This window comes from Gigantopelta aegis, chromosome 10 (assembly GCF_016097555.1).
Source record: "Gigantopelta aegis isolate Gae_Host chromosome 10, Gae_host_genome, whole genome shotgun sequence".
Lineage (NCBI taxonomy): Eukaryota > Metazoa > Mollusca > Gastropoda > Neomphalida > Peltospiridae > Gigantopelta > Gigantopelta aegis.
In genome coordinates, this window is record NC_054708.1 from 47,402,489 (window position 1) to 47,424,277 (window position 21,789).

The 21,789-nt window shown below is 35.6% G+C and overlaps 1 protein-coding gene across 2 annotated transcripts in view; it reads left to right on the forward strand.

Moving 5' to 3' along the window:
* LOC121382806 (high affinity copper uptake protein 1-like) overlaps window positions 1-21,789 on the forward strand; it is a 54,740-nt gene that overhangs the window by 26,771 nt on the left and 6,180 nt on the right. For both annotated transcript variants that reach the window (XM_041512426.1, XM_041512427.1), the window contains exons 2-4: window positions 6,532-6,624; window positions 9,036-9,102; window positions 15,095-15,281. In XM_041512426.1, coding sequence (XP_041368360.1) covers window positions 6,535-6,624; window positions 9,036-9,102; window positions 15,095-15,281 — 344 coding nt within the window. In that variant the 5' untranslated portion in view covers window positions 6,532-6,534. The remainder of the gene's footprint in view (window positions 1-6,531; window positions 6,625-9,035; window positions 9,103-15,094; window positions 15,282-21,789) is intronic.

A 21,789-nucleotide genomic window follows, 5' to 3' on the forward strand; every position in this document is an offset into this window, starting at 1 on the left:
TTTCAATTACGTGTACCGCTGTTCGTAACAATATTTATATAATGGACAAAATCTTGTTCTCGACAAAAAGCTACCAGACTGTTATATAGTCAGTTATCTACAGATGTTATGTTTTATATAATCTAGTGAGAAATTGTGTGGTGTTTTCTGGTTAAAACTGGGCTGGATGTAGCTTGGTGGTAGAGTGCTGTCCTCAGTTGGAATGGATGCTCTACTGATTTAGATCCCCCCCCCCCCTCCACCATCTCAAGCAGTGCCACATAATTGATACATCAGAGGTTATGGTATAAATACTGTTCTGTCTATGGGAAAGTGCACATCAAAGATCGGGTGCTGTTTTTCTGTAGGATTAGCCTATATGATGGCAGCGAGTTTTATCTCGCTATCCACCAAGTGTGAAACTCACAATGTGTTAGAAACTAGATTGTCATAGTTTAAAAAATGTACTCAGTTGATGATAGGACGGGATGTAGCCCAGTGGTAAAGTGCTCGCTCAATGCGCGGTCGGTCTGGGTTCGATCTCCGTCGGTGGACCCACTAGATTATTTCTCATTCCAGCCAGTGCACCACGACTGGTATATCAAAGGCTGTGATAGGTACTACCCTGTATATTGGATGGTGCATATAAAAGATCCCTTGTTGCTAATCGAAAAGAGTAGCCCATGAAGTGGCGACAGCAGGTTTCCTCTCTCAATATCTGTGTAGTCCTTAGTCATATGTCTGACACCATATAACCATAAATAAAATGTGTTGAGTGCATCGTTAAATAAAACATTTTCTTCTTTGAGTTGATCATAAACATATATTGCTTTCCTTTCTTGTTAAAACTAATATCGAACTGGTCATTATGGGAATTATTTCAGTCCCATACAATGCAGCATGTCATTTTCTGACTACATATCAGACCATATAAAAATTTGGGTGTGGTTAAAGTTTGAATGAAGTACAGTTAACTTCATTTAAATAATATTTCCATGTTTTTTAACCCCTATGTTCAAAGAGACTGTTCCCATTATACTATATTTGGTGTTGAAGTTGCAGCTTTTTAAAATCCATTTAAATTTGGTTAAAGTGCCTCTTTAATTATTTCCTTTTATCTCTTGAATCCTTTAATGAACGGCTTTCATTTATTTGGTCACTAAGTGAAGTGCATATACCCACTCTGATGAATCGGCAGCCCCACTCCCATGGCAAGTGATATTCAATGTTGGTCTAGTAAATAACCGCTAGTGAAAAAAAGGTTGTCATTTTTAGTATATTTTGTAAATATGAATATATGCCCCACACCCCAATCTTAGTGTTTTTAAGCTCTATCTCCCTTTTTAGGTGACATATCTTATTATTACTATTAGTAAAATTGTATTAACTTGAAGTAAAGTAGGGCTAGTGGATTTTTTATCATGGCTAGTAAATTTTTAAAATTATCGATCCCATGGCTAGTGGATTTTATAAAAAATTCTAGAGGCCCTGATCGGGCATCGACATAAGTTACTAACATACATACATGTATGGTTTTGTTAGTTTTTATGTATAATAATTAATATGATTATTGTTATTATTATTATAATTAGTAAGAAGGCCTCAGGGGAGAATAGTCTAGAACTAACTGAGCTACCTTCTATAAATAAAGATTTTATTATTATTAATATTATTATTATTATTATTATTATTATTATTATTATTATTATTATGCTCATTCAGGTTGCCAGGAGGTTAGCATATGGCAAGAATTTCAAGAATGGTACGATACTTTGGACTCTGATAATGGGAATTTTCAATTCATAAATGTCTCATAACTTACAGGTTAATTAACAATTCCATAATTTACCGTAACCCATAGAGGGATTACGAATCACTGCTTATTTTGATGTCTGATGATAAATTTGACCCTCCCACTCCCCAACCCCAGGGCAAGGGCAAGGTCATTTAGAATTGTGTTAACATTTAGGTCAAATTTTTGTTTGTTGTCCTTTATGCTTGAATTCGTCATATTGGGCTGAATTTTACGAAGCCCGTTTTTCTTAAATGCGAATGTTCAAGCATTGTAAATGTATGTAGTTACATGCATGTACGACGTACATTGTAAACAGGCTTTGTAAATGTATGTAGTTACACGCATGTACGACGTACATTGTAAACAGGCTTTGTAAATGTATGTAGTTACACGCATGTACGACGTACATTGTAAACAGGCATTGTAAATGTATGTAGTTACATGCATGTATGACGTACATTGTAAACAGGCATTGTAAATGTATGTAGTTACACGCATGTACGACGTACATTGTAAACAGGCTTTGTAAATGTATGTAGTTACATGCATGTATGACGTACATTGTAAACAGGCATTGTAAATGTATGTAGTTACACGCATGTACGACGTACATTGTAAACAGGCTTTGTAAATGTATGTAGTTACACGCATGTACGACGTACATTGTAAACAGGCATTGTAAATGTATGTAGTTACACGCATGTACGACATACATTGTAAACAGGCTTTGTAAATTTCGGCCCGTTTAGTTTATGTGTCAGATAGATAATACATATACCTTGAAATCTGAGTTACTTGATGAATTAGATCCAAGAACTTAGTTACCGCTTGGTTAAACTTTATCTAACTCTTGAATCCTTTGATGGATGGCTTTCGTACAGGGTTACAATGTTATTGTCAAAAACATTTTATCCAGATTTGTAAAAGGCTTGCACAAAAAGGAATGAATGAATGAATGAATGAATGCATGTTTAACGACACCCCAGCATGAAAAATACATCGGCTATTGGGTGTCAAACTGTGGTAAAATGAAACAACAGTGTGGTACAAAAAGGAATGCATTTTTAATGACACCTAGCATGATGCATAAAAAAGAGGCAATCATGCATTTACCATGTGCATTAGAATATACAGACAGGTTTTTTTTGTGCACTTTGACATATTTATTTTACTATTCATTTTCTGAGGAACTAAAATATCAGTACTGTTAGTTTAATGTATATTTTTGTTTTGTTATCGGCACTGATGTTGATCGGTTTGTGGATGTTTTTTTTTGTATATGTGCATTCAAACCTGTATATAGCAGCCATTCAAGAGACCTAGCCAAAGTGGTTGTTATTGGCACGTGACTTTTGCATAGATTTAAAACAAACATTCACATCTGTGATTTAATGTGAAAATTGTTGCTTAATTGTCACCCATAATACATGTAGTAGCAGGTAATTACTATTCGTAATATTACACTGTGAAATATTGTTTATTATGTTTAGTTTATTGTTCACTATTTTAAAAGTTCATCTTTGTTATTCTTATTGAAATACATCAAACTAGCAAGTAAATTGGTGACCATATTACTCAAGTGAACGGGCGGGACATAGCCCATGGCAGTGGTAAAGCACTCGCTTGATTCGTGGTTGGTCTGGGATCAATCCCCGTCTGTGGGCCCACTGGGCTATTTCCCATTCCAGTCAGTGCACCACAACTGGTATATCAAAGGCCATGGTATGTGCTATCCTGTCTGAGGGATGGTGCATATAAAAGATTCCTTGCTACTAATGGAAAAATGTACTGTGTTTCCTCTCTTAAGACTATATGTTGAAATTACCACGTTTGACATACAATAGCTGATGATTAATAAATCAATGTGCTCTAGTGGTATCGTTAAACAAAACAACTTTACTCAAGGGAAATACTTTTAGTTGTTATTTTACAATTAATTCAATGGTGTAGTATTGGTATAACAGTTCACTAGTGTACAGTGTCAAAATATTCCGCAGACACAACCTAGGTATGGTTGCTGTGACTGCCTAGCAGAAATCTGACACCTTGGATAACAATGTTGACTTGTAACTGACCCAAGTTATCACAGAACTGAGATGCAATTAATTAAGATCAAATAAATGTTAACAAAATATATTAACGGTAATTAAATGTTTCAATGACATATTTTTTTAGTGTATACACATTTTTGTGACAAAACTACAAAACTGTATTATGAGAACTGGGAACTCATTTAGCATGCCTCGCTTGATGCGCGGTCGGTTTGGGATCGATCCTCGTCAGTGTGCCCATTGGGTATTTCTCGCTCCAGCCAGTGCACCACGACTGGTAAATCAAAGGCCGTGGTATGTGCTATCCTGTCTATGGGATGGTGCATATAAAAGATCCCTTGCTGCTAGTCGAAAAGAGTAGCCCATGAAGTGGCGACAGCAGGGTTTTTCCCTCAATATCTGTGTGGTCCTTAACCATAGGTCCGACGCCATATAACCGTAAATGAAATATGTTGAGTGCATCATTAAATAAAACATTTCCTTCCTTCCTTCCTTCATTTAACATGGCCATATCCAAAAGAGGTTCAGGCACGCCCATCCCGGATCTGGTCTCCGACATCGCCAGGGAGCAGTTCCGGGACAGGAATGATGTATTACGAGCAGAACTTTTCTTACGCACCAAACATTTTTTCTATAGTCGGTGTATAGCAGGTTTAACTATTAATTTTGATCACAGAATACTTGCCGCTGGCCATGTTAAGCAGGTGGTTGTTACATACAGGTCAAATAACGAAATGCATTGGGTTGGTTTTATAGTGTTCAATATAAACAGGTGGCTCTTATATGCAGGTGGCTGCCGTCATTCACTACGTACATTGAATTGTTCACTTTAAAGAGCTTTGCCCTGCGGTTATGCGTGTCAATAAAACTTTTAATGTTAGCAGGGGTTAGAAACATACAGACCTTGAAAGATTTGCTCAGCAGGCAGCTTGCTTTTGTCGCATGATTTTGCAAAGCAATAAAATTATTGTGATGCATACGTTTGCCAATGCTGATTTTAAATAGATTTGTCACTTGAGTTTTCTGGTAAGTTGGATGTTTTGTGCCTTTAATATATGCAGGGGTTTTTTCAGTTTGTATTCTCTTTGAAATTATTTTTGTTAATCCGTGTACTATTTACCAGTGCTGTACTTGTTTTATTATGTGGGTGCTCGGTATTAAGAAAGTTGCTTCATTGTGGTATTATGTAAAGTCTGTGATTAGCTCAATAATGTTTTCCATATGGAGTATAAAGTACTGCGTGTACGAAATTTATAATAATTTATAATAATTTATTACCACTTAATCTTTGATTTACTTTTTACTATAAGTAAGTAATGTATAATAAGACAATTTTCCAGCCTTGTTTAATCCTTAATAGTAATTAACAGTCCATGGGAATAACCTATGATGTCACACTTTTGGTATTTTGAGATAATTGAATTTTAAAGTTTAATACTCTTTAGTAATGCAATTGTGAAATATTTCTGTCTAAGCAAGTTCATTTTACCAACAACCTTTAATGGCCTACCATAGTAATAGATTTGTATTTCATTGTGTTATTTCATTAAGGTTCACTATGATTCCACCTTTTTTGGGGGGGTGGGGGTGTTATTTACTACTTTGTATTTATTGCCCAAATTTGCCATAGTGGTATAATAATTAACTCGACCGAAAGTGTTGTGTATAACTATTACATGTTGAAAGTTCACCCATGTGATTTATTTTGTTGCAACATCACCGATTTCTACATAGTAGTAGCTAGCGAGGTGTTTACTATTAGATGCATTTTAAATACGCTTATACCATGTGAGGGGTGGGATGTAGCCCAGTGGTACAGCGCTCGCTCGATGCGCAGCCGGTGTGGGATCGATCCCCATCGGTGGGCCCATTGGGCTATTTCTCGTTCCAGCCAGTGCAGCCTGACTGGTATATCAAAGGCCGTGGTATGTACCACCCTGTCTGTGGGACAGTGCATATAAAAGATCCCTTGCTGCTAATCGAAAAGAGTAGCCCATGAAGTGGTGACAGCGGGTTTCCTCTCTCAATATCTATGTTGTCCTTAACGATATGTCTGACGCCATATAACTGTAAATAAAATGTGTTGTGTGCGTCATTAAATAAAATTTCTTTCTTCTTTTTTTATACCATGTGAATGAGCATGTCATATTACTAGAATAGTTTGCAGTCAAAGAGTACATAATTTTTTTTTTTAATATAGGTGCTTCTTACATGTACCTTTTCCACACATTTTTTATCATTACTAAAATACTCCTAATTATATAGTCCACTTCAAGACTTTTTTATAAAAAGATTGGTATATTTTTGTCTTGTCTAAAGATTGTACAGTGACAGAAAATAAAATGTATTTATTATACTGTTGTTGGGGATGGAACATAGCCCAGTGGTAAAGTGCTCGCTTGATGCGTTCGGTTTGGGATCAATCCCTGTCAATGGGCCCATTAGGCTATTTCTCGTTCCAGCCAGTGCACCACGACTGGTATATCAAAGGCTGTGGTATTGCTATCCTGTCTGTGGGATGGTGCATATAAAAGATCCCTTGCTATTAATGAATAAATGTTGCGGGTTCCCTCTCTAAACTATACATGTATGTCAAAATTACCAAATGTTTGACATCCAATAGCCGATGATTAACAAAGCAATGTGTTCTAGTGGTGTTGTTAAACAAAACAAACTCTAACTTTATTATATTTTTGTGAATTTCAGACAATGGATCACAGTATGCATTCGATGCCCGAGCCCGAGGCTGAAAATGGTATGAACATGAACGGCTCTGACGGCTGCCCCATGGGTATGATGGTAAGTGTTTGTACTGATGCTATCTCAATGACTATTACTACCGTACATCTCACAGCAAAAACAGTTGAGTTACTTGAGGCTGGTAGGTACTGAGTTCGTAGCCCATCAGAGGCACTGGGGGATTTTCATGTCCGTACCGGCTCCAACCCAGAATAAGTGCACGGCTAGGCTCAGTGAGTAGATAGATGTGAGGCCACATACACTGAGTTTCACCCAATTCAAGGGTGCGATTATGGGTGTCTCCCGAGTATATAACACCACATGGGGTATGATTACCCAGCATACACTATAGGTTGCATGTACTCCGGGCTCGGGTAATCCCAAGATTGCTCAACTGACGGCAAGCGTGGAGTATGGCCCTGTCAAGTAGTCCCATACCGAAATGGAAATACTGCAGCTTCACCATTCATCTCATCATCATCCATGTTTGTAATGTCCAAAAATACAAAAAATGTCTTTGTCTCTGTGTTAAATGTTTGTGGCGTTTTGGGTGGGTTTTTTCGTTGGTTGGGGTTTTTTTTATAAATAAAAAATAAAGTTATTTTTTGTCAGTAATTCAAGTTTTGGCATCAAAATTAAAGGAACATTCCTGAGTTTGCTGCAATTTTTAAGATGTTATCGACTAACAGAAACTTTTTAACGAATGTAATTGCATATCAAATATATTTTTCTGCGTAAAATATTAGTGGCTATATATTAAATGTGTTTCTGATCGTTCTAATATTTGTACTAGGTCAAATTTCATTTTATTTCCTAAAATATTATTTTTTCATAGTACAAAATTATTTAAAGACAAAATCCAGTTTAGGCTTCTTACAAATATTAAGACGACCAGAAACACATTGAATATGCAGACACTGATATTCTAAACAAGAAAATATATTTAATATGTAAGTTTAATCATAGAAATATTTTATTAGTCGGAAACATCTTGCAATGCAGCAAACTCAGGAATGTCCCTTTAAGAAAAGGAAATATATTTGGAAAAAAACAAAAATTTGTGTTCAATGTGTAAAAACCACTAACAACAAAACATTAAGCCACTGTTCTGGATAGACTGACCAAATAGCAAACCTGTCACTAGTTCAAGGACAGTTATTTAAAGGTCCCCTTTGCCTATGTTTTTTTTTTTTTTTTTTACATAATACTACAAAAGGATCATATATCAATGCTTAATATACATAGGAATAGGGTAATACCGTGAATGGCTGCCCATAATCTAAGTTAGGGGAGCAATTAATCTCACCCCTCAATAGTTTTCACTGCGAGGTCTGAAATTGTTCAGATGTGTGCATACGTGTAGGACTGCTTCTTTTTCAAGTTGGGGACGGGATGTAGCCCAGCGGTAAAGTGCACGTCTGATGCGCGATCGGTCTAGGATCGATTCCCGTCAGTAAGCCAGTTGAACTATTTCTCGTTCCAGCCAGTGCACCATAACTGGTATATCAAAGGCCGTAGTATGTGCTATCCTGTCTATGGGATGGTGTATATATAAGATCCCTTGCTACTAATGTAAACATGTAATGGGTTTCCTCTCTATGACTGTCAAAATGACCACATGTTTGACAACCAATAGTCGATGATTAATAAATTAATGTGCTCTAGTGGTGTCATTAAACAAAACAAACTTCTTCTTTTTTCCACTTTGATACAACGATGAAAATGTAGTTGGTTGAATAAACAATACGTACTGTAAATTGGGAAATGTTAGCGAGCATAAAATGTTAATGAATTCAGCAAGGTCATAAGTGAATTCAGCAAGGTCATAAGTGAATTCAGCAAGGTCATAAGTGAATTCAGCAAGGTCATAAGAGGTGTACAACTGACTTCAAAAAACTTTTGTGCACTTGTTTTGTCTGTGATTAACTGAACTTGCAATAATGTTTACATGCTATTGATTAAAGCAAAAGGATAGCAAACAACATTAGTTAGTTAGCATGAACATTACTGCAATTTTCTACTAAATTTAAGTTTAGTCTATATGCTGCTTTACATCAAGATTTGTTAGAGGAAAAAAATTCAGCTGATCCTACAACTTAAGTGTATTCTCTTTTTTAGTTTCTGATATGACGACCTCGCTAAAATTCTGTGTCGCTAATATGTCACTTATTTGGATTTCGCTAAATTTTAAGATCTCTAATATTTTATGATTTACAGTATTACAGACTTTATGGTTTTTGATATGCCAGTCATGGAACACTGCGAGATGCACAAAAAGTCTGTGTCATGATTAGCTTTGACAATGAGTTGATAATCCATCTTGAAAGGAATGATGAGATTACTGATTTAATCTGTGTGGAGAGGATGCTGTGCTGGTGGTTAATTCGGATATTTACTTTGTGTGATCTCAGTGTTATCATGCAGCTTCTAGCCAGGACTCTGGTCCTCTCATTCTGTGTTTTTCATTGCAGATGTATTTCCATACCGGAAACTGCGAATATGTTCTCTTCGAAGCCCTCCGAACTACAAATGCAGGACGTGAGTATACACATTTAAATGTACAGTGAGTTTGTACGTGCCATGTGCCGAGATGGGACAGAAATAGTCCCTTGTCATGCTGTGATTTTTTTTTTTATTTTTACGTCACAAAGACTCAAGTGACCTTTTACGATTTGTTTTTGTCTGCTGTTATCCGTTGTGCATAAACATTTCAGATTTTCAATTTTTCCAAAACTACTTGACCAATTCCAATCACATTTTGTGGGAAGCATCTTTGGCACATAGACAAACACATTTATTTTGTCATGCTGACCCCCAGGGGTCTGAGGGGCAGGGCCCGAAAGGGAAAATCAAGCCAATTTTTTAAAATAATTTTCTCAACTCCCAGAAATGCTATATCCGAGATTCCACACGGGTAAAGGTCAATAAATGGTTTATCTAATTTGTTAATGTCATTGATGTGTGGTTCTCTGTCTGTCCCCTGGCAGAGGGTGAAGTTTATTATAGTTACATGTATATAGAGAGATACATTTAAACTGTTATTTCTTCTTGTTCAAAACTTCTTAACAAAATCTAACCACATTTTGTGGGAAGATTCTTTACCACTTAGAGAAACACTTTTGTGCGTTTGGTTATTCTGACCTCTAAAGGGTGTAAAGGTCGGGACTTACAAGGTGAAAATTAAGCCAATTTTTTTAAATCTCTTCTTCTTCCAGAAATGCTATATACGGTAGTCTTTATAAAGGTCAATATGTGGTTTGAATATCAACTTTGTTAATGTCATTGTGAATTGTATTATTCTGACCCCCAGGGGTCTGAGGTGTTGGGCCTAAAAATCTTCTTATCCTTCATAAATGTGAAGTCTAGGGACATGGACAAATAAATTTATGAATTTTGTCATTCTGCCACGCCCCCCATCCCCCACACCGGGCAACAAAATAAGCCAGTTAAAAAAAAAACATTTAAAAAATCCAGAAATGCTATAACTGAATGTATGTAAAGGTTATTAGATGGTTTATCAAAGTTGTAAATTATATTAATGTTGGGTACCTCTGTATGTACCTTGGGAGGGTGAAATTGTATCGAGAGATATGTATTTCAACAGTAATTTCTTCACAACTACTAGGCCATTTTCAACTAATTTGGTGGGAAACTTCCCTGACCCATGGAAAAACAAAATCATGATTTTTGCTGTCTCTTTTTAAATATAACAAAACTTTTCTAAACCAGATGCCTCCCATAAACAGACTTTTTACTTGGCATAATGGGTGTCCAGTTAATAGGGGTTCTCTGTATTGTTTTTATTTTTTTTATTTTTTTGGGGTGAGGCCCCTCTTTAAAAAAAAATCCATTTAGAAATCATAGTGATGTTCTTTTAGAGCACATACCACCAACATGATAAAGGACATAGGAACAACAAAGCATTACCGGTTTATCCTGTAAAACGTTATGAGCTGTCCTATACCACAATGAACTGTTGTCAACAGCCTAGTGATGGAGGCTGAATGGTCAACTAACCACTAAACAAAACATTATCCTTGACCCAGCTGTATGTCTGTGTGTGTGTGGCAGACACCAGTTTGCTAAAATTGGGTTGACGTGTCACAATCACTGGTATGTGGATTAACTGTCATTACTGGTGCTGACCCCTGGAGGCCTTGCTGTTATCATGATCGACATCTAACAATCCTTTACAATGAATTAAATGGCTCTATATTGAAGTTGAATACATTGGCAAAGGACTAAAGTGTTTATTAATTTTTCTTATATAATCGACATCTAACAGTCCCCTATGATAAATTAAATGGCTCTATATTGAAGTTGAATACATTGGCAGAGGACTAAAGTGTTTATTAATTTTTCTTATATAATCGACATCTAACAGTCCCCTATGATTAATTAAATGGTTCTATATTGAAGTTGAAATGTTGAATACAATGGCAGAGGACTAAAGTGTTTATTAATTTTTGTTTTAAAATGTAGAATACAGATTATATTACATCATCAAATAAATGCCCATAAATATTACAACCAAATAATTTCATTTATTTAGTACTAGTAGAAAATAATGTTTAAAAAAAAAAAAAAAAGTAAAATGTTCTACTTGCATCTAAGATAATGCCGTCTGTGGACCCGTTGCGCTATTCTCGTTCCAGTCAGTGCACCACGACTGGTATATCAAAGGTTGTGGTATGTGCTATCCTGTCTATGGAATATAAAAGATTCCTTGCTACTAATGGAAAAATGTAGCGGGTTTCCTTTCTTAGACTAAATGTCAAAATTTCCAAATGTTTGACATCCAATTGCTGATGGTTAATAAATCAGTGTGCTCTAGTAGTGTCATTAAACAAAACAAATTTTAAAAACTAAGATAATGCACCTTTATTTTACAAAATAGTACATGTATAATAAAAAACATTGCATAAATGAGGTTCTGAAATATTTCATGTATAATGCCCATCATTCAGCTTTTGTTAAGAATGGTCGTATTTCGCTTTTACTTCAACGTGATATGACAACTTGATAAGTATGTACATCTAATTCAACAAAATTTGGAAAACGTACAGTAAGCTATGAAGTCAGTCATCATCAAACATGAGTTATGACAACAGAGGTCAGTTAGTACTCTGAGTATTTAGAAATTGTCTATCCTGAGGGCGAGACAGATTTATCTAGCCCTGTGTAAAAGCTGGCTAATTCAGACAAGTGGATAAGAAATGTATACAGAGAATAATACATGAGTGGCCATTAGATACCATTTATCTCACAACAAGTTGTTTTAAAATGTATCTAATGAGTGAAAGCAAGTTTGATACGTTTTTAAATAACAAGTTGTGAGATAAATAGTATCTAACAGATACGAATGGATTATTCTATTTCTTATATATCCTTAAAAACCAGGTTTTAAACAAATTTTAACATCTTTTTCGACTAAAAGTTATTTACAGCCGTGATGCGTCACAGACCCATGATTGTCAACTTAACTATATGTCACAATGTAATCGATTTCCATTGTGTAGTTTTTCATTGGATATGTCACCTAGGAGCAGCCAGTTGTATGTCTTGAAATTGTTAACACACGTATATGTGTAAACAACCATGTGTTATCAAAAATAACGCATGGTGTTCTCACCAATGGGTATGTAAAAAATATGGAATATCATATAATGGCGGGAAGTTTGTACATGTAATTATATAAATAATGAAACTATTAATACTATCAACAAAAATCGCCTACTGCATATACAACTCACAACTTTCATACTACACGTTAAACATATGTCACCATATTCTATAATTTAATGGTAAAAAGGGCTCTAATAGCCAAACTTATCTTACAACTGCATAATAATTTGGGACATTGCCTTTAATATCATAATGTATGGTTTACAGTGGCTACGAACATAATACAAAATTATTTACAATTCCTGGCTTAAATTATCGCTTTTGGCAAATCCAATGTGGTTTTTGGTCATGTGGGTGTTTATAGTAGCTCAAAATGCCTATACAAAATGTTAAAGGTTGTAGCTCAGGCACTAAAGTCAGTAACTTTTATGCAGAAAGATGTTTGTCCAACATAATAACGCACATGCCAATTCCATGGGCACTTAAATCCATACATTCATTCATCTTTCTTATCTATCACCTTCTGCCTACCATTCTCATTATCTTAATATAAAATATATATGGTTTAGTCAGTTTCACTAACATGCCTTTGTTTGTGACCTAGATTTTAGATAATATCAAAAGGAAATCAAAGAATGATGTACAGTGAAACCACTTAAAACCAGACCCTCTGTAAACCGGAATTTTCCTTAAATTTTGTTCCACAAAGCATAATGTTGTGAGGTGTCTGTTTAACTAACATACGCTTTACTATGTGACCTAGATAACATCTAAAGGAAATCAAACAATGGTGTGTCACATGTACACAACAAAAGTTGAAGATAGACAGTGAAACCGCTCAAACCAGACCCTCTGTAAACTGGAATTGCCTCAAAACTGAAAAAATTTCATAATCCTAAATTTTATGGGGACATACCCTAATTTTTAAACACTAAGGCATATTTTTTACTATTAGAACTGTTTTTGATAACTGAAATCATACTTTACTTAGATTTTATTGTTTAGATTATCCAGGGACCTAATTCACTAAACTCTTGCAACTTTGCGATCTCGCAGTGCAATGCTAAAAGACTTGCAAAGAGGATGCTTGTTGTCTAACAGAGCCTAAGCGACCCCATTTCCATACATTTGAAGTGTTTTTGGTCATACTGGTGTTTTTAATATCACAAAATGCATTTCTCATATTTTTTAAAACGCTGAGAAGTAACAATTATAGAGTCGAGTTCTAGTCTATTTTTAATGGTATTTCACCATTTCAAAGTCACAGACTCGGGTTTCACTCAGTTGTAACTTTATCCAAATGTGTTACAGGTTTGTAGATTAACTACTTAGTGTTAATTTTCACGGGTTGAAACTAGGGTCTGTCCCTTTAAATACCAGTATAGAACAGAACCTTTCTAAACCAGATACCCCTTTAAAACAGACTGTTTACTTGGTGGTCCATAGGTATCTAGTTTAAATACCAGTATAGAACAGAACCTTTCTAAACCAGATACCCCTTTAAAACAGACTGTTTACTTGGTGGTCCATAGGTATCTAGTTTAAATACCAGTATAGAACAGAACCTTTCTAAACCAGATACCCCTTTAAAACAGACTGTTTACTTGGTGGTCCATAGGTATCTAGTTTAAATACCAGTATAGAACAGAACCTTTCTAAACCAGATACCCCTTTAAAACAGACTGTTTACTTGGTGGTCCATAGGTATCTAGTTTAAATACCAGTATAGAACAGAACCTTTCTAAACCAGATACCCCTTTAAAACAGACTGTTTACTTGGTGGTCCATAGGTATCTAGTTTAAATACCAGTATAGAACAGAACCTTTCTAAACCAGATACCCCTTTAAAACAGACTGTTTACTTGGTGGTCCATAGGTATCTAGTTTAAATACCAGTATAGAACAGAACCTTTCTAAACCAGATACCCCTTTAAAACAGACTGTTTACTTGGTGGTCCATAGGTATCTAGTTTAAATACCAGTATAGAACAGAACCTTTCTAAACCAGATACCCCTTTAAAACAGACTGTTTACTTGGTGGTCCATAGGTATCTAGTTTAAATACCAGTATAGAACAGAACCTTTCTAAACCAGATACCCCTTTAAAACAGACTGTTTACTTGGTGGTCCATAGGTATCTAGTTTAAATACCAGTATAGAACAGAACCTTTCTAAACCAGATACCCCTTTAAAACAGACTGTTTACTTGGTGGTCCATAGGTATCTAGTTTAAATACCAGTATAGAACAGAACCTTTCTAAACCAGATACCCCTTTAAAACAGACTGTTTACTTGGTGGTCCATAGGTATCTAGTTTAAATACCAGTATAGAACAGAACCTTTCTAAACCAGATACCCCTTTAAAACAGACTGTTTACTTGGTGGTCCATAGGTATCTAGTTTAAATACCAGTATAGAACAGAACCTTTCTAAACCAGATACCCCTTTAAAACAGACTGTTTACTTGGTGGTCCATAGGTATCTAGTTTAAAGTTAAAAAGTTTGTTTTGTTTAACGACACCACTAGAGCACATTGATTTACTAATCATCAGCTATTGTATGTCAAACGTTTGGTCATTTTGACATATAGTCTCAGAGAGGAAACCAGCTACATTTTCCATTAGTAGCAAGGGATCTTTTATATGCACATACAGGATAGCACATACTACAGCCTTTGATATACCAGTCAAGGTGCACTGACCGTAATGAGAAACAGTCCAATGGGCCCACTGACAGGGATCGATCCCAAACCAATCGCACATGAAGCAAGAGCTTTACCACTGGGCCCCCAGTTTAATGTATTTTAAAAGACTTAAATAATTTTTTTTAATTTACTTGAGATTGCAACTTTAACCTGTGCATGTTATATTTTCTGATTGTTGCTCACCCTATCATTGTATTGTAGAAATGGCGGGAGCGTGTGTGGTGATTTTCATCCTGGGTGCGCTGTACGAAGGACTGAAGTACATGAGGGAGAACCTGCTGCACAGAGCCAATCAGAAGCGCAGATACATCAGCTCCATCTCTCTTCCGTCGGGCACGTCGGGCTCGTCAAAAGACGCCATGATCTTGGAACCAAATGAATCTGTGTCGTGAGTAAATTCATGTATTACCCATATGGTTACAGATATCTTGGTACATATCAAAGTGATACATCCCACTAGAATGCCAAGTGGAACGTAACACTTTTGACGTCACGCGATGACGTCGTCAATTAGCGCACTACAACCTTACAGGAACGTCAACGAAACGAGATGAGTGATATAAATTATGGGTAATAAATAGGATATTAAACTCGTTATCATTTCGTATTATGTTTATGTCCCTTGTGAAATAATTTTCATCAAATTCCTTCAAATTTTATGTCTTCAAAATGTTCTATTTTCTTTAATGTTATGATTGGATGTCATGAGTGAAATCTTATCATCAGTTGGAAGGTTGTGTCATTATAACTTAACACAGGTCTTCACCATGTTGCTAGTTTAATACCACAAGAATATATATATATATATATATATATATATATATATATATATATATATATATATATATATATATATATATATATAGCAAGAATATATTTTGTGGTGCACTTCTACTTTGTTTTTTGAGTTGGTAAATGTTGTGTTATTGCCTTTACAAATGAAGGGCCATATCTAGTCCAGATGAACTAGGGGGTTTGCATGGAGACAGTAAAACAAAGTGGCAGTCATTTTCAGCCAGACATTAAAAGGGCACTTTTTAAAATGTTTTTTCTGGGGTGACTTACTAGTGCCAGGTATGGTCCTAAAATGCAGTTAGCACTAACACAATTCACATGCTTGACAAACTTTGTTCTACTGGTTCCCACTGCTGATTCTAAGCTTGTAGTGATCTTTTCCCACTACGGTCACCCGTTTTGATGATTATCCAACTATTGCCCTTCGTTCTTCCAGCATGCATGACCTAGCTAGCTCTATTTTTGTGAGTCACGTGACAATGTCAGCCCCTGCAACTGCCCATGGCAGTCGGCAATGCGGTGGAGTTTTTAATTCTCCACGACACGTTTTTGCCTGGGACTATATTAATGGGATCATATTTTATTTGCCGTGGACATTGTCTTAATTGCAGGGGTTGCTTGTCTGTTATATGTTTATAAATACTCTAAAATTTCATAATTGTATGTTTTTGAGTCTTGATTAATTATCCATACTGGTTGATTTTGTTGTAAGTGGCAAGATCTTCAGTCCAGTATCCATGATTTCTGGTCTCTTGTTCCAAAATGATGATTTACATTAAAGACATGTAAACATGAAAATGTGTCCTCGATGTTTCAAAATATGTAATTGGTCATATACTTCGTCATTCAGTTATTATTATTTATTAGCAAGGATAATTTTATTCTAACGCCATTGGAATAAATGATGAAGTAACTATAAGATTTGACCAGCCTTCATGGGTTAGCCTTGGTGACTTGAAGGGAGGAAATGTTTTATTTAACGACACACTTAACATATTTTATTTATGGTTTTATGGCGTCAGATATATGGTTAAGGACCACACAGATATTGAAAGAGGAAACCCGCTGTTGCCACTTCATGGGCTACTCTTTTCGATTAGCAGCAAGGGATCTTTTATATGCACCATTTCACAGACAAGATAGTACATACCACAGCATTTGTTACACCAGTTGTGGAGCACTGGTTGGAACAAGAAATAGCCAAATTGGCCCACGGACAGGAATCGATCCTAGATCGATCATGCATCAGGAAAAGTGCTGTATCACCCCCACCCCCCCCCCCCCCACCCCCCCCCCCCCCCCCCACCCCCCCCCCCCCCCCCCCCCCCCCCCCCCCCCCCCCACCCCCCACCCCGGTGACTGATTTCTACCCAAGACCAGTGAACATGTTATTTGAATATTGTTTTAATTTTATTAAACAGTTTAAAATTGTTGGGTTCTTTGTTTGCCACCGTTTGCTGTGCTTTTTTTTCAGTGGTTTTAAGGCTTCCTCTAAATCATGTAGTGGAAAAGGTGACATTCAGCTCGGTTGTATGAAAAGTAACCACAATGGTCCTGATAAAGTCACCGTTACCCTTGAAACTGATCAGTCCACTCAATGGTAGCCATCTCACTTTGGTTTACGTGTACCTTGTTGCTTGTTGCCTTTTACTCCTTTGCATGACCTCATACCAGTGGTATTTTAACAGGGCATCCATTAGGATTGGAAGTTAAGTCACTTAAATATTATATTTTAAGATTAACAGGTTTTTTTTTTAAATATTAAATTCAGAGTTCAAGAATTTACATCCAGACATGATGGTATAATTTTCTTTACTAAAGTTACAGTCTGTTTGTCTCTTCTGCTTTTTAAACATATAAAGTCTGTTCTCGTAGAAACTAAAACTATAATAATGTAATCTCGAGTAAATATTTAATACTTTAAAAGCATATAAACACATTTTTAATCATTTTGGGGGTCGCATCCTGCTCCATATGGCTTCACTGCAACAGGTAGACTGAGTCTTATAACCTTGTTTTACTTTTTTAGCAAAATGCAATTTCCTACCATCTCCTTTCCTTTCCCATTTTCCCTGAGATATATAAATGTAAACAGTGTATCATGTATATTACCTAGAACTATAAAGATCTATAAAGCAAGGCCAAAGATAGCCATTGTATGCCAGGTACAAGAACGAGTATATAATATGGCCAGTGCTGTTTTGTCATATTATACAAACAGTATAGAGGGACTACTGGTACATGCAGGGCTTCTAGACTGTTTATCAAATCCACTAGTCATGGGATTAGTTTTTTGTTTTTTTTACCAGCCATGATTAGAAATTCACTAGCCCTACTTTACTTTAAGGTAATACAATTTTACTAAATAATAGCAATAATCAGATATGTCACTTAAAGATTGAGATAGAGCTTAAAAACACTAACTTGGGGGGTGGGGGGGTAGGGTAGGGTTGGGGTGAGGGCAGGATATTCATATTTACAAAATAGACTTAACTGCAATATTTGACAATTTATTTTTTCACTAGCCGTCGGGCATGGCAATAGTAGTTATTTACTAGCCCAACGTTGAATATCACTAGGCATGGGAGTAGAGCTACCATAATCTAGAAGTCCTGACATGTATGTATTAACTGAGGCACATTAAGGTATGTGTAGGTTTCATGTCGATTACTTGTGACAATCTAAACCATATAGATTTGTTCTAATCTAATAGAAGTTCCCACATGTAATGACCATTTACACTTGTACATTGTACATGTCTAATAATTATTGTATATTAAAATTATGTCTTATGAATAAAGTATTGTTATGCAACCGTGATATATTATCCTGAATGAATATATAACATTTAAACATTATATAATCACCTGGTGGAGGAATTTTATTGTACCCAATCAATATATAGCAAGAATATGAATTTTCATTTTATTCTAATATATAATTGTAGTACCGGGGTATATATACTGTGTTGGCTGTCATATATATACATATGTTGGCTATATTTACCGAAATTTCAGTTTATGTTTAAAATAAATTTGATCTTTACATAACATCGGATTGAAGCATGAATTTCAAAGTACATGTACTTTCCTTTAACATAACAGACTGTTTGATTTTTTATATATCTGGCTTTACCAAATAATATATATAAACTAAGGCACATTCCAGCAAATCAACTCCTCTAGATCAGGTCTAACACTTTAATTACCTTATGTGTTCAGCTTTGTTTCATGAAGCTAGGTGCTTGTGTGTATGTATAATAGGGGATGGAATGTGTTGGTTGAGGGGCACTGTAATGATTGCCTTAGCCAACAGGGGACTTTAGGATCAGGAGGGAACTATCATGGTAATTTTGACCAAAAAAAACACGCACAAAGGCACCATTGAAACTATCATTTTTTATCCCATGAAATTCTAGCACTTTACCAGAACAATATAAATATTTATTTCATTTCAACTTATTTTCGTGCTTATGTCCAATTAAGATTCGAGCACGCTGTCTTGGGCACACACCTCAGCTATCTGGGCTGTCTGTTCAGGACTGTGGGTTAGTGGTTAGTTAGAGAGAAGTTGTAGTGGCCTTACACCTAACCATTTGAGTTGTTAAAACATGCTCTGGGTGGGAGCCGGTACTGGGCTACAAACCCAGTACCTACCAGCCGTATATGTTTGATGGCTTAACTAATATATGACACCACCAAGGCCGGTAATATAAATAAAGGTTGCTTTCCAATATCGGTCACGGTCGCCTATGATTTGATTAATTGAGTACCAGTAATATAATTGAGTTGATTGATCTTGGCACACATTTGGACCTGCATCTGTGGAGGTACATTAATATGGGTCCTTGGCCTACATTTACATCTGTATTTGTGTCGACACTTTAATATTGATTGTTGGCCTGTTTGCCTGTCCATTTCTTGTTGAAATGAATATAATTTAAACCAAAGCAATATCCAAGCAATGACTTCACTAGCATTTTTTTCTTAGTAGATGTGCAATATCTTGATTTACTGCTAGCCAAACCTTAATAAAAAAAAGTATATAAAAATTTCTGAACAAGTGAATATATGCATGACTATAGGAACAAGACAAAAAGTTAAAACTCCAAGATGATATTTTTTACAATACTTGGTTCAGAACTCCTGCAATACACTAATTGTGAAAATCTTCAAGAAATCAAATTTGATAACTATTTAAAATGGACAAATATATAAACATGTATATATAGTTCCTTGATCTCACTGCATCTGTAACTGTTAACAAAAATCATTAGATATTTGTAGTTAACTGCTGTTTAATTTGGCTAAGTTGTAATCAAGATGGATTTCAATGCAACAATATTTCTTATTTAAATTCACGCAACTGCCACATATTCTGAAAGTAATTTTTCTAAGTATCAAAGAAACTGTTCTTTTATGAAATGCAGTAAAATATATTTTTTAAATATTTTATTTTGCTAAAACCTAAATTAGATACTGACATTAAAATGTAATTTTAGTGCAAGTTTGAGTTAACTGAATAGGTTATGCAACTATAATTCATGAAGCAGGATAATCGGTTACTCGGGTCAAAATCATGAGAATTCGAAATATTATCCCCTGAATTACAGTGTTTACTAGCTACAAACTACAAAAGAAAGCTGCTAAGATGATAGTAGATGCAGACCTGGGGCCCTATTTTCGAAGCCATCTTAGCGCTACGAAATCGTAAAACCGTCGTAGGTTGTGACGTCACTACAGCGCACGCCATAGTGACGTCATAGCTTACGATGATTTCACGATTTCGTAGGCTAAGATAGCTTCGAAAATATGGGCCCTGCCCCACTATTTAAAGGGACTATCCTCAGGTTGCAGCGACTGTAACAGTTGTTTGACTAACAGAGACTTTTTGGTGACTAGAATTATTTCTTACACAACCCTTGGTGAGAACATCATTCGTTATATTTGATAACACATAGTTGTTTACACATGTACGTGTGTTAACAATTTCAATATATATGACTGGCTGCTTCTAGGTGATGACCAGGTCACCAATGCCATACATCCAATGAAAACACAGCACAATCAAAATCGATTTCACTGTGACATATAGTTAACCTGACAATCATTTGTCTGTGATGCATAAGTGCAAGGGTTGCAAATAATGTTTATTCAAAAAAGATGTTAATGTTTGCTTAAAACCTGGTTTTTAAGGATATGTAAGAAATAGAATAATTCATTTGTGTCCATTAGATACCATTTATCTTACAACTTGTTGTTTAAAAACATATCAAGCTCACTTTCACTCGTTAGACAGAGTTTATCTAACGGCCACTCTTGTATTATTCTCTATATATTAAATACATTTTCTTCTTTAGAATACCAGTGTCTGCATATCCAATGTTGTAATGTTTGCAGCAGCCATAAGTTTGTTAATTTTCTTTATGATATATATTTTTTCATATGTACGAAAATAGTGGAAGGTAAAATCTGGTATGGGCTACTACAAACATTAGGATGACAACAAACATCTTGTTTGTACAGATACTTCATGGGCGGATGCAGGAAATATTTTTAGGGGGGGACCAAAAAAGAAGGGCACATTGACTCGTCAAAAGGGCACCTTACTACAAGTTTTGATATTTACAATTAATATGAATTCCTACAGTTCTACGTCATAATATACTAGCAATAATGAAGTAAATTGGCGTCACTCGCGTTAGAACCTCAATGGGGCCCCATTGAGACTCAATAACACAGACACATATCTGCAAGCTTGCGCATGTACACGAAAATCTTGATTTCATTTATCTACAATATAATTATTGTTTACTTAAAAAAAAAAAAATTCTACAAACAAAAAGGGCACTTGGACATTTTGAGGGCACTTGAACAATTATTGGGGGGGACGCGTCCCCCTGGTCCCCCCCCCTTGGATCCGCCCATGTACTTGTACTGATATTCTAAATAGGAAAATATCTTTTATGTGTAATTTTATTCACCAAAAATGATCTAATGGTTGAAAACATGTTATGATGGCAGCAAACTCAGTACAGTCCCTTTAAATGGTTGAAATGGATGACAGTGGAAACAAGAATGTATTATCACAGATGTTTACAA